This window comes from Polypterus senegalus, chromosome 1, assembly GCF_016835505.1.
Source record: "Polypterus senegalus isolate Bchr_013 chromosome 1, ASM1683550v1, whole genome shotgun sequence".
Lineage (NCBI taxonomy): Eukaryota > Metazoa > Chordata > Cladistia > Polypteriformes > Polypteridae > Polypterus > Polypterus senegalus.
In genome coordinates, this window is record NC_053154.1 from 32,554,904 (window position 1) to 32,567,632 (window position 12,729).

The 12,729-nt window shown below is 36.1% G+C and overlaps 1 protein-coding gene across 1 annotated transcript in view; it reads right to left on the reverse strand.

Annotated features, from left to right (window-relative positions):
• Positions 1–5,070: 5,070 nt before the first annotated feature.
• Positions 5,071–12,729, reverse strand: part of ltb4r2b (leukotriene B4 receptor 2b) — a 95,471-nt gene continuing 87,812 nt past the window's right edge. The window contains exon 3 of the mRNA XM_039745706.1: positions 5,071–6,061. Coding sequence (XP_039601640.1) covers positions 5,741–6,061 — 321 coding nt within the window. The 3' untranslated portion in view covers positions 5,071–5,740. The remainder of the gene's footprint in view (positions 6,062–12,729) is intronic.

The window sequence follows — 12,729 nt, forward strand, 5'->3', positions numbered from 1 at the left end:
TGGGCTCTGGCTGGACCACTCAAGGACATTCACAGATTTGTCCTGAAGCCACTCCTTTGATATCTTGGCTGTGTGCTTAGGGTCGTTGTCCTGCTGAAAGATGAACCGTCGCCCCAGTCTGAGGTCAAGAGCGCTCTGGAGCAGGTTTTCATCCAGGATATCTCTGTACATTGTTGCAGTCATCTTTCCCTTTATCCTGACTAGTCTCCCAGTTCCTGCTGCTGAAAAACATCCCCACAGCATGATGCTGCCACCACCATGTTTCACTGTAGAGATGGTATTGGACTGGTGATGAGCGGTGCCTGGTTTCCTCCAAACGTGACACCTGGCATTCATACCAAAGAGTTCAATCTTTGTCTCATCAGACCAGAGAATTTTGTTTCTCATAGTCTGAGAGTTCTTCAGGTGCCTTTTGGCAAACTCCAGGCGGGCTGCCATTTGCCTTTTACTAAGGAGTGGCTTCCATCTGGCCACTCTACCATACAGGCCTGATTGGTGGATTGCTGAAGATTCTCCTCTCTCCACAGAACCTCTGGAGCTCTGACAGAGTGACCTTTGGGTTCTTGGTCAACTCCCTGACTAAGGCTTTTCTCCCCGGATTGCTCAGCTCTAGGAAGAGTCCTGGTGGTTTTGAACTTCTTCCACTTACGGATGATGGAGGCCACTGTGCTCATTGGGACTTTCAAAGCAGCAGAAATTTTTCCGTAACCTTCCCCAGATTTGTGCCTCAAGACAATCCTGTTTTGGAGGTCTACAGACAATTCCTTTGACTTCATGCTTGGTTTGTGCTCTGACATGAACGGTCAACTGTGGGACCTTATATAGACAGGTGTGTGCCTTTCCAAATCATGTCCAATCAACTGAATTTACCACAGGTGGACTCCAATTAAGCTGCAGAAACATCTCAAGGATGATCAGGGGAAACAGGATGCACCTGAGCTCAATTTTGAGCTTCATAGCAAAAGCTGTGAATACTTATGTATATGTGCTTTCTCAATTTTATTATTTTTAATAAATTTGCAAAAATCTCAAAGTAAACCTTTTTCACGTTGTCATTATGGGGTGTTGTGTGTAGAATTCTGAAGAAAAAAATGAATCTAATCCATTTTGGAATAAGGCTGTAACATAACAAAATGTGGAAAAAGTGATGTGCTGTGAATACTTTCTGGATCGCTGTATATTGTGGAAAAGGGCATTCTCCCTTCTTTGTTGTTTTTAAAGATTTGCTCTTCCTGTTGGCTCTCCTCCATTTCTCTCTTGTGAGAATTTTCAGTTTAAGCAAAAGAAGATTAAGACTGTGACATGATTGAAGTGTTTAACATTATGAAGGGAATTAGTACAGTGGATCGAGATGGTTATTTTAAAATGAGTTAATCAAGAACACAGGGACACAGTTGTTAAGTGTAAATTAACAGAGAAAACCATGAACACATTGAATAAACTGCCAGATAGTGTGGTAGACAGTAGAACGTTAGGCACTTTTAAACATGACTTGATGTTATTTTAGAAGAATGAAGTGGATAAGACTGGTGAGTTTTGTTGGGCTGAATGGCCTGTTCTTGTCTTGACTGTTGTAATGTTCTAATGTAAATAAATAAATAAAAAGACATGTAAGTGTAATTTGCTGTCAAGCAATTTCTACTATTTGAATAATTTTGTATGCAGTTAAAATGTACTAGAAAAAAAACTAATACAAAAAAAGTAAAAAAATCAAAAACAATTGTTAAATTACAACATGGCCATTGATTTATTATATTTCAAAAAAGAGTGCATGAAGTCAGCTCTTTATCATCAGGAGCAGCAGACAGACCATTAAACAACATCATAGCTGTAATGCTTCAGCAGCAGTCCTTTTATTTTCCAAGAAATTATTTCATTCAACAATGTTCCCAGTAACAGTAATTCTGACTATAACTGGAAAATCACCATTCAGTGCAATTTTAAAACATCCAACCAAAGAAAGAGTTTTACTTGAAACATAAGTTTTAATTAAGCAAGTGAAATCAATGTTTTATTCAAAAAGGAATCAGACATCTTTTAATCACTGAAATATAAAAAAATGAAAGCATTTTATGACATACTGTATGTTTAAAAGAGATTACTAAAGCTTCTTAAAAATATAAGATATTTCACAGGAGTGTCCACTATTCAGTTTATCAGACATTTCTGTTAGCTAATAGCTAAATTGGTTGTGTAAGATCCTCCAGATTTTTTTTTAGTTTGGCTTAGTGTGTTCCTGTTTGATGATTCAGTTTTTAAAATTAAGCACCTATTTCTGATTATCATATTAAATGTAGGGTGGCATGGTGGCACGCTTCCCGGGTCCTCCCTGCGTGGAGTTTGCATGTTCTCCCCGTGTCTGCATGGGTTTCCTCTGGGCGCTCCGGTTTCCTCCCACAGTCCAAAGACATGCAGGTTAGGTGCATTGGCAATTCTAAATTGTCCCTAGGGTGTGCTGTGTGTGTGTGTGTGTCCTGTGGTGGGCCGGCACCCTGCCTGGGGTTTCTTTCCTGCCTTGCGCCTTGTGTGTGTTGGCTGGGATTGGCTCCAGCAGACCCCCATGACCCTTTAGTTAGGATGTAGCGGGTTGGATAATGGATGGATGGATATTAAATGTAGTGTATAAAGGGAGACATGATAATAGGAGGATCTGCACCATGTTTCTTCATCTGGATGAGATGTACAGTACATTACCCAGTTAGCCATGATGGGGAGACAGCAGGAAATATTTGGTGAAGAATTTTAGACCATCCACAAGCCTAGCATCTAACATCTGCAGCATTTCATAGATGTAGTCCAGGCTCCTCCAAAGGAGTTTTGGTATTTTTAGTGTATGTCAGGGTCCAGTATTACATTTGTTAGATACAATCAAATGGTAGTGGCGCTGCAGGCACTCCTGATTCCAGATGTATAAGAGCTTTCCTCTACACAGTCAGAGAAGCTTACAATTGGAAGTGGAGCACAGGTGGAGGCTTGTGAGACAGGATGATAAAAAGAGGTCAGAAGTTTCTACTAAAAGAATTAGCAGGTAGTAAGGAGTGCTTATGGCTTTGAAGAGGTGGCTCAGCTGCCAATATACTGTAGTACAGTGCCAGATCAGGCTTAGCATTTGCTATTTTGTCGATTTCTTTGCTAGAGTCATTCCTTCAGTTCAGTCCTACTGTTTATTGTTAGTTCTGGATTAAGTACAGCTCTCATGTTCCATTTGAATCTTGATCAAATGAAAATTTCATTTTTTGTTTTTGAATCTTTATTCAATACTTCTTCTTTAGTACAATTATAACAATAGATTTAATACTGCTATCCTGTGAAGATAAGAAATATGAACACCATTTAATACCATTTAGCTAGTGAATAGCTAAGTTTGCCCAATTTCTTATTCAAGCCTTTTTAAAAACCATTCCTTTCTAAGACTTGTAAATGTTTGTTCGATAGAATTGCTTCTATGTCATTTTCAAGTAATATACTATTTAACTGAAAGAATTGTGATGGACCAGCTTGATCAATTTCTTTGAGGACATTGAAGATATCATTAGGTCTCTGATATCCTTTAGTCTGTGCAGAACATGCTTATTAGCCCAGGGGTGCCTTTGGTTGATCTTCTCTGTATTTTTGTTGGAAAAATGATGACCAGAATTATACAAATTGCAACATATACAGACTCACTAGGTTAACTTAAAATAAAAAAATAAAAAGCAATAAAGTCACCAGAATGAATTAAAACAGGAGATAAATAAATTCACTCTTTGGAGATCACATTTCCTCCCTGAATTCTCTTCTTACAACAATATATTTATATTATAGTATTTATAGTATTATAGTAATTTATATTACAGTATGTATACTGTATGTATGTATACTGTTATGCACATTCTCCCTGTGCAGTATTCCTTCTTCTGGAGGACAGAAGATTGATGATTTCACCAACTCTGACATCACTTCTATTGTCTACCCTCCTGGACCCACCCCTTCCTGACTGGGCCACCATTTTGAGTCAATCCACTTGTTGATTCCCGCTTTGTATTTTTTTTTTTTTTTTTTGCTATCACTCAATTATTTGAGGTTGACCACAGTGCCCCAAACCTTATAATATATATGGTATATACAGTATACACACACACACATACACACACAGACATCTATATATATATATATATATATATATATATATATATATATATATATATATATATATATATATATATATATATATACACATACATACATACATCCATATTATTGGGTGCCAAACAGGCAAATATAATGTTTTTCAGAATATATAAATTCAGTGTTCTGAATATATAACATCAAAACCTGATTATATGAAGTCAGCGTCAGAATATATGAAGTCATTCCTGAGTATATAAAGTTAAAACTTGAATATATAAAGTAAATCCTGAATATATAAAGTCAGCGTTGGAATATATAAAGTCACTCCCTAATATATAACGTCAAAGCCTTATTATATAAAGTCAGCATTGAAATATATAAAATCATTCCCGAATATATAAAATTTCCGTGCTTGTCATTTCTCTCGTACTAGTGAAAGGTAAACTTCGACAGGAGCCACTCAGAGTCAATTGGGCTTGCGAGGTTTGTCCAAAAATGTACCCAAACAAAAAAAAATAAATAAATGTAGTGTTCAAAATGCCGGGCACATGTATCATTTTGAATGAATTAACTGAACAGTGAGTTTTTTAAAAATATTTTTCTAAAGATATTTTTGTTAACCTATTTCATTACGTTGCATTAGGAACTCATGGAGTTTACTAAAAATGTCGTTTCAATCAATATCAATATAATCTGACTTTAAAATTATATATTCAGGAATGAGGTTATATATTCCGACACTGACTTTATATGTTTGGTAATGACTTTATATATTCCAACGCTGAGTTTATATATTCGGTAATAACTTTATATATTCTAACTCTGACTTTATATATTCAGGAATGACTTTATATATTCTGACACTGACTTTATACAGTATATTCCGAAAATCATTGTAATTGCCTGTTTGGCACCCCATAATGTATGTATATACAGTATATATATATATATATATATATATATATATATATATATATATATATATATATATATATATATTATATCAGCTCTTCTCTGACATGCAGTGGTTGATCCCTTCTCATTTTGGCTGTTAAATAACCATGGAAAGTTTGGTAGAAGTCAAACATAAGGATCAAACAAAGTCCAGGGGAAAAAAATTAAAATAAACTGGAAAACATTTGGCAAACACCACAAATTTGCATTTATAAAATCTATAAGAATGACTTATAGCTGAAAGTCTTTATGATTTTCTCAAAACCAGTTTATAGCTATTAATCTGAAGTTTCATTTGATGACATATATGCAGGACATGAAAGGAGATCCAGAATCTGACACTCCTCAGTTAAAGACATCATGTCTTGAGTTATTTGTTGACCGTCACATAGCTTATTGTGAATGAAAGAGGCTTTGTCATCAGATCCGCTGCAATTTTTTGATTTCCAAGACAGGATTAGTTCCTTCCAGAATAGATTTTTAACTCTGCTAGAAATTCCAGAAAGTAAATGAACAGAATATATTTTTAGTAACTTGATTACCCAGCAGAATATCATGATCTGTTCTAATGCAATTCTGATCGACTTCAGAAATTTTACCTGCTATCTGTGTCATTAGACTCAACCATATCTGTACAAGTTTGCCCAGTTTTACAGTGGTCTTCTCAAATCAGAAATTAGCCAGTAGCCGTGATAGAACTTTCACCATCGTTATTCAAATCCACTGATTCAAGGTATGCTGGGTCCTTACTTGGTTGGCGTGATAAGTTATTGCCAATCTTGAACCTCTTGCTTGTAAGATCTTGAGCAGTGCCTTCAAATAATTTTGCCATGAAGTTTAATCCAGCTGTCTTTATGTAGCCCTTTCCAACAAATGTGTAGAGAATTGGATTTGCACAACTGCTGAGGAAGGCCAAGGCGGATGTCACCACGCGACATGTCTTCCAGATGTGGTCAAGTGTGGTCCGAAGTGGAAGAGGTGCCAGCCCTGCAGCCACCTGTATAGGAAAGAAATGTATTGATGAGTGATTAAATCAGATATAATTTGACACATTTGTAGAAATGAAAATGGAAAAGAGAATGAATGAATACACAGAAGGCATTGCAAAGGTAAAGAATGGAATTGAATTCTCAAGAAATACCTGACACTACTGACATGGGCAGCATTGTAATTAAAATGTCTAACATCTCCCACATGTAATTAAATGTATTGTTATTATTTTGTTTATATATTTAATCATTGTATTAATTATGATATTGCATTGATATTATTTTTGCTGCTTTTCTAAGTATACTTTTTTGTGAATAGTTGGTGCTGACATTTTGTGTAATGAATTACTTTCAGTGTTATTGTTGTGTCACTAGCAGTAATCTCTCCTAAGGAAATATCTATCTAACCCTAGCAATTCTGTATTTCAAAAATCTAAAAAAAAAAATATTTTGTTTAACAGATTACTTGTTGATTTGTTTGATGTTTTAATGTTATTATTTGGCTGGCATTTTCTAGTTATTGGTGCTGATGATCTAATACATTGTACATTGCACATCTCTCACTGCCTGCACATTCACACTGCCTGTTTTGCCTCTTAACATTCTTTACACTCACTTGGGGTCAGAAGTAACACATCTGCACTCAGTTTCTCCAATAGCTGATCAAAACCAGGAATAATTAGTGGGCTGTATATCCAGACAAATGAATTTAAGCAAAGCAGGGGAACTAGTAGGTTCTGCTTTTTACGAGTTTCATCCTTTCTTTCCATCTTTCTTTTTTTCTCACACTCACACACACACACACACACACATAACCTTTTAATTTGAGGTGTCGCCAACATTACAGCAGGTACCCAGTGTGGTGTAGTGGTTAAGGCTTTGGGCCTCAAACCCTGCAAATGTGGTTCAAAGTCTGCCTGTGCTTCAGCTGGAGAAACAACCAAAATACAACCAATTAAATTTCAAATGTTATAAGCTGAGTGGATTAAAGGCATCAGCAAAAAATGTAAATGATTCAAAATGTGGCAACAAACTTTTTGTTCCAAGAAATTTAAAAAGCAGAGTAAATGAAACGGAAAGCATAATATTCTTGAGTCATTGAAAATTTGCTCAATGTAAACAATTTCCTCTTTCCTGTTTATTTAGATTTTTCTGGAAGGATCAATAATATTTCAGAAAAACATTCATGTATTTTGCATGTTTTGAGCATACGAACGAATAAAGAACATTAAGTGACACAATTTACATGAGAATTTTTAAATCTTTTTAATCCATTGACATTTTTCACATTGTTTGCTGTTGGGCAAAGCAGGTCACCATTATGGTCCAGATTATCAAAAACTGTTTCCTCTCATTCTGAATGAAAACATAAGAATAACGTTTTTTCTTGGCCACTACTACAAACTACATTAGGTAATTAACATGTAAAAATATAATTTTTGGTAGAGTATTCCTTTTTATTCAGATGGCACTGTACATGTGTCTGCCTAAGAAGAATCAGAGTTGTTTTTTGTCTTGACTCCATGGTTTCAGTAATTCTCAATGTGGATGTATGGATAATTTAAGTTAAAAGTTGGATGAACATCATTTACTCCTGACGAATTGCTTTTACATTTTTCAGATTGTTCACAGAGCATCATAATATGTATCCCTTCTTTATAAATAATAGTGTATGATTTTGATTTACGGTATTTGTTTAAAATGTCTTTATGTGCTGGGCTGCTGAAATTGGAGTACAACAACCACTTCTTATTTAGTTTGTTTACTTGGTTATTCTCCATTAGAGATTTGAGAGAAACGTAGCATCATTACGTGTACAGTGATGTCTGACCAGCTCTCAGGCACCACGATAAGCAAGAATGTATTAAAATAGACAGGACAGAAAATACCTTCTTCTTCCTGAAATGTAGTCTTTTAATATTCTCCAGAGCAGCAGAACAGTTTTTGAAAGTGTCTGTTGTCTGACTGCTCTAATTTTACTTGTTACGTTAGTACCACTTCCTACTCTACAATTAGAAAACAGTATCCTTTATTATTACCCAGGAATAAACTAGTCTACCATGCATTATGCTTATTAGCCAACATAGACTGCAGCATCGGACAGACACAAACTTTCTGTAAATAAGAACTTTTGGAATTTGAAGCTTTTTTTTGCAGAGAGCATATTAGTTTGCAGTTTGGTGACTATGTGACTAGTTGTGCCCTATCTCATGACTGTTACTTTTTCCTAATCTGCTACACCCATAATCCATGTCTATCTTGAGTAATAATGATGCCTTTCTAAGAAGACAAACTAAACAGTGATCCAAATCTGACCTTTGTGAGAGTTAGCCACCCATTGACAGATACAGCTAAAAATAGCTAACTGGTACTATCAGCTAGACTGAAGATGAGGCTGGCATGTAAACCCAGATAAGGGAAAGGGAAACTCGGTCAAGCTGCCCACCCTATTGCCACAGTGAGTCTTAACATGAGATGAGATCTTAAAAATAATTTGGCTGGATAGATTGTGGGTGAACAGTCGGATTTTGCTGGAAATGTATGTGAAATGTAGAAGATCTGTGCATTAAACCTAATTGTTAAATTGTGATTTACAAATTGTAGAAAATATATACATATTTAGATTATAAAATGTACATATATTTGCATATATGTAGTTATTTCCTGCTATCAGATGTGCAACAAAAAAAAACAGTGATTGTTGTAGTAGTAATAGTAGTATTAGTAATAGCAGTAGCAGCAGTATTGCCAAGTGAAAGTTTTACTTGTATGTCCATCCAAAAAGCAATATGTCGACACTTTCTGGCCCCACAATAAACCAGAATTATTTAAATATGCAATCTTAAATTAATAGAACACACAAATCATCTTACCTCATGTACTCCTTAGGTAATACTAACATTTTTTTATACTGTACATGTACTGTATGTCGACTTGTATTATGATTTTTTTTTACCTTGTAGAGTCTGTTTATAATGTCATTTGATCATTTCAAATTAAACCAAAAATGTTTTGTTTTATTCCTATCGCATTTCTTTGCTTACGTGGCTGAATATGTCACGTGAACAAGATCATCATGTTGATTACATCATGGGATGTGATGGTTCCATTACCAGAAGTGTTGATTTTATTCTTTTCTTACTTAACAAATACTAATGGTGGTGCTGGAGTGTGATGACGTGTTGCATGTTGATTAGTATATGCAAGATATTTTTACTGTACTCTATACTTGAGACTATAATGACCCTCCAAACCTATAAAATACTTACAAGTGATTACATTTAGAGAAATTGATCTAATATAGATATATAATATTCAATATAATGCAATTTAATTTATTTTTAAACACACTTCCACTTATGAGCTCCACTGAGATGCACAATAATTACACATAAAATCTTAAAAATGAAACATGTGGCCTCCCCCAAGGGGTGCCTGGTGATTCTAGAGCCCTGGAAGCCAGCACTTCCACCACAACAGGAAGTGTCGGCGGAGGTTCATCAAGGGGCATCTGGAGCACATCCAGGTGGAGATAAAAGGGGACCTCCTTCCTACAATGAAGGAGCCGGAGTTGGGAGGAAGCAGATGAAGCTCAGGAGAGAGGATTAAAGGCGGCCCTAGAAGGACCAGTGAAAGGCCCAGAGATGGAGGGTGTTTGGTGCAGGGGCACTGTGTGCTGTACAGGACTTTATTCAATTGTAAGTAAATGTGTGCGTTTTGAACTTCCGGTGTCTGCCTGTCTGTGTCTGGGCTACTTTATCACTATATATATATATATATATATATATATATATATATATATATATATATATATATATATATATATATATATATATATATATTTTTTTTTTGAAAAGATCATTCTGCAGGTAAAGAACAATAATTTATTCAGGCAGAAGAGCTGATGTAAAATGAAGTAAAGTGGATGATTTATCCAAATGTAATGTAGCTCCTTGGATGCTCCACTTTATCTGTTAATTGCTTAATACATATAAAATGTAAAAGTGAAATGAAGGAATATTTGTGGCAATTAATGTGTTAAAGTTATTCTAAAATTGTTTATTCCACATCACATATCAGGTCTGATGCTCTTTTTTTCATAATGTCCATTTCCTTAGACATGTGAGTGGCCTTTATGGTGTTAAGCCTGTTTTGACTGTTGAGAAGTTGTTGGGCTTATGGGGCAGCCACACTCAGGAGTGGCAGGATACTTTAATTGGGCTTCCCTTTAAGCTGTTCCATCATAACATACGTTGCCCCTGTAATGAGCTTCTTGGTTAACCAGTATAAAGTCACATTTGTCCACTTTGGGTGTTGGGCTCTATCATTTTTGTCTCCTGTTTATGGTTTTCATGGACAAGATATCAATGCATAGCTGAGGATGTGAAGGAGTCCAGTTGGGGTGGTTAGGGTAGCATCATTGCCTTATGCAGATGATGTTGTCCACTTTGCCACATCTGACTCTGACCTCTGGTATGCACTTGTGCAATTTGTTGAGGAGCGTAAACCTGTGGTTATGGTCCTATCTTGGAAAAAAGTGGATTGCTATTACCAGGTGAGGAGAGATCTTGTTCATGAGTGATGGATAAAGGAACATGAGATGAACAAGTGGATATTAGCAGCAGCAGCTGTTCTGTTAGTGCTGTACCACTTCATGGTGGTAAAGTGGGAGCTTAGTCTATAGAAGAAACTCTCGGTTTACCAGTCTATCTACATTCCTCGTAACTGTGGGTAATGACCATAGTGGTACAAAGGAAGTTTCTTTGCTGGGTGGCTGGGCTAACACTCTGTGATAGAGTGACTCAGGAGAGCCTCAGTGCTTAGTTGCTGCTCCTCCAGATTGAGAGGAACCAGTTGAGGTCTTCTGTGCATGTCATCAGGATGCCCCCCTGGGTGACTCCCACTAAAGCTGCTTCGGGCATGTCCCACTGGGCAGAGTCCCTGAGACAGACTAAGGACAACCTGAAAGAATTACATCTCACAGGTGGGAACTGGAATTCCCCATGATAAGAAGACATTTCTAGCTGTGCAAAGAGAAGTCTTGGCTGACCAGCTTAGTTTGCTGTCACTGCAGTCCTCACCAGCAAAAATGGTTTCAGAGAATGAGGTGAAATTGCATTTTTACATTTTAAGCAACCAGTTCATTTGTAGTGCTTACTACAATAGTGAGAATAATATAAATATTAAGGTGGAAAATTTTAATATTAAGGTGAGAGCTGCTGCTGACATAGTTGCACCTGAAAATATAGTTAAATAATCTTTTAGTACTGTTATACCATGGAAGACCCAAAGAGTGTCTGATCTTAAGAGAACATGCCGGAGAGCTGAGCATAAATGGAGAAAAACTAAACTAACTATCCACTATGATATATTGAAGGTTAAAATAACAGAATACAACAACACAGTCCGTCTTGAGAGGCGCTCTGTTATTTCTCTAGAATTATAAATAACAATGCTAGTAATCCCAGAGTGTTATTCTCTACGATTGATTGTCTGCTAAACCCAGGTCACTCAATGGAATGCCTCCAAAATACTTCCAATGAAACTTGTGAGGCTTTTGCTATATTTTTTTAATTAAAACATTAATGATATTAGAAATAATATAGTACATCTCCCCAATACTGAACCGCTTAAACTCCGGTACTCCATTTTAAACAAATTAAATTCTTTCACCAGGATAGATTTACATAAATTATATAAAATAATTTCTCAACTGAGACCCTCCACCTGCATCCTCGACCCAATACCAAGTTTTTTCAAAGAAGTATCAGGCGTGCTAATGATAATATTCTTGACATAGGAAACTCGTCATTAGATACGGGGGTCTTCCCAGACTGTCTTAAGACTACTGTAGTTAAAACCCTACTCAAGAAAAATAATCTTGACCCCTCTGCTTTTGAAAATTTTAGACCCATTTCTAACCTGCCTTTCTTAAGTAAAATTCTAGAGAAGGCAGTCATTAAGCAGCTTAATGACCACCTCAATAAACTTGCTATTCTTGATAAGTTTCAGTCGGGTTTCAGAACAAATCACGGTACAGAAACTGCAGTTGTTAAAGTAGTAAATGACTTGCAGGTAAATGCAGAAAGAGGCCGTTTATCTGTTCTCATCCTCCTAGATCTGAGTGCCGCATTCGATACCATTGATCACAATATTCTTAGAAATTGCCTTGGTCAATGAGTGGGCCTGTCTGGCAGTGTCTTAAATTGGTGTGAATCCTACCTGGCAGGTAGAAAATTCTTTGTTAGTTGTGGTAATTATACTTCAAAGACACATGATATTCTATACGGTGTTCCACAAGGCTCTATCCTGGGTCCGCTGCTCTTTTCAATTTACATGCTTCCGTGAGGTCACATTATCTCGGAGCATAACGTGAGCTACCATAGCTATGCTGATGACATACAACTGTACTTATCAATAGTGCCTGATGACCCCGACTCTCTTGATTCACTGACACAATGTCTTACTTGTGTTTCTGAATGGACGAGTAGTAATTTTCTAAACTAAATAAACAGAAAACAGAAATATCAATGTTTGGCAATATTGATATAATGAGGTTATTAGAAATAACCTTGATGCATTAGGATTAAAAATCAAAACAGAGGTAAGGAATCTAGGGGTAACAATTGACTCTGACCTTAATTTTAAAACACATATTAATCAGATTACTAGTACA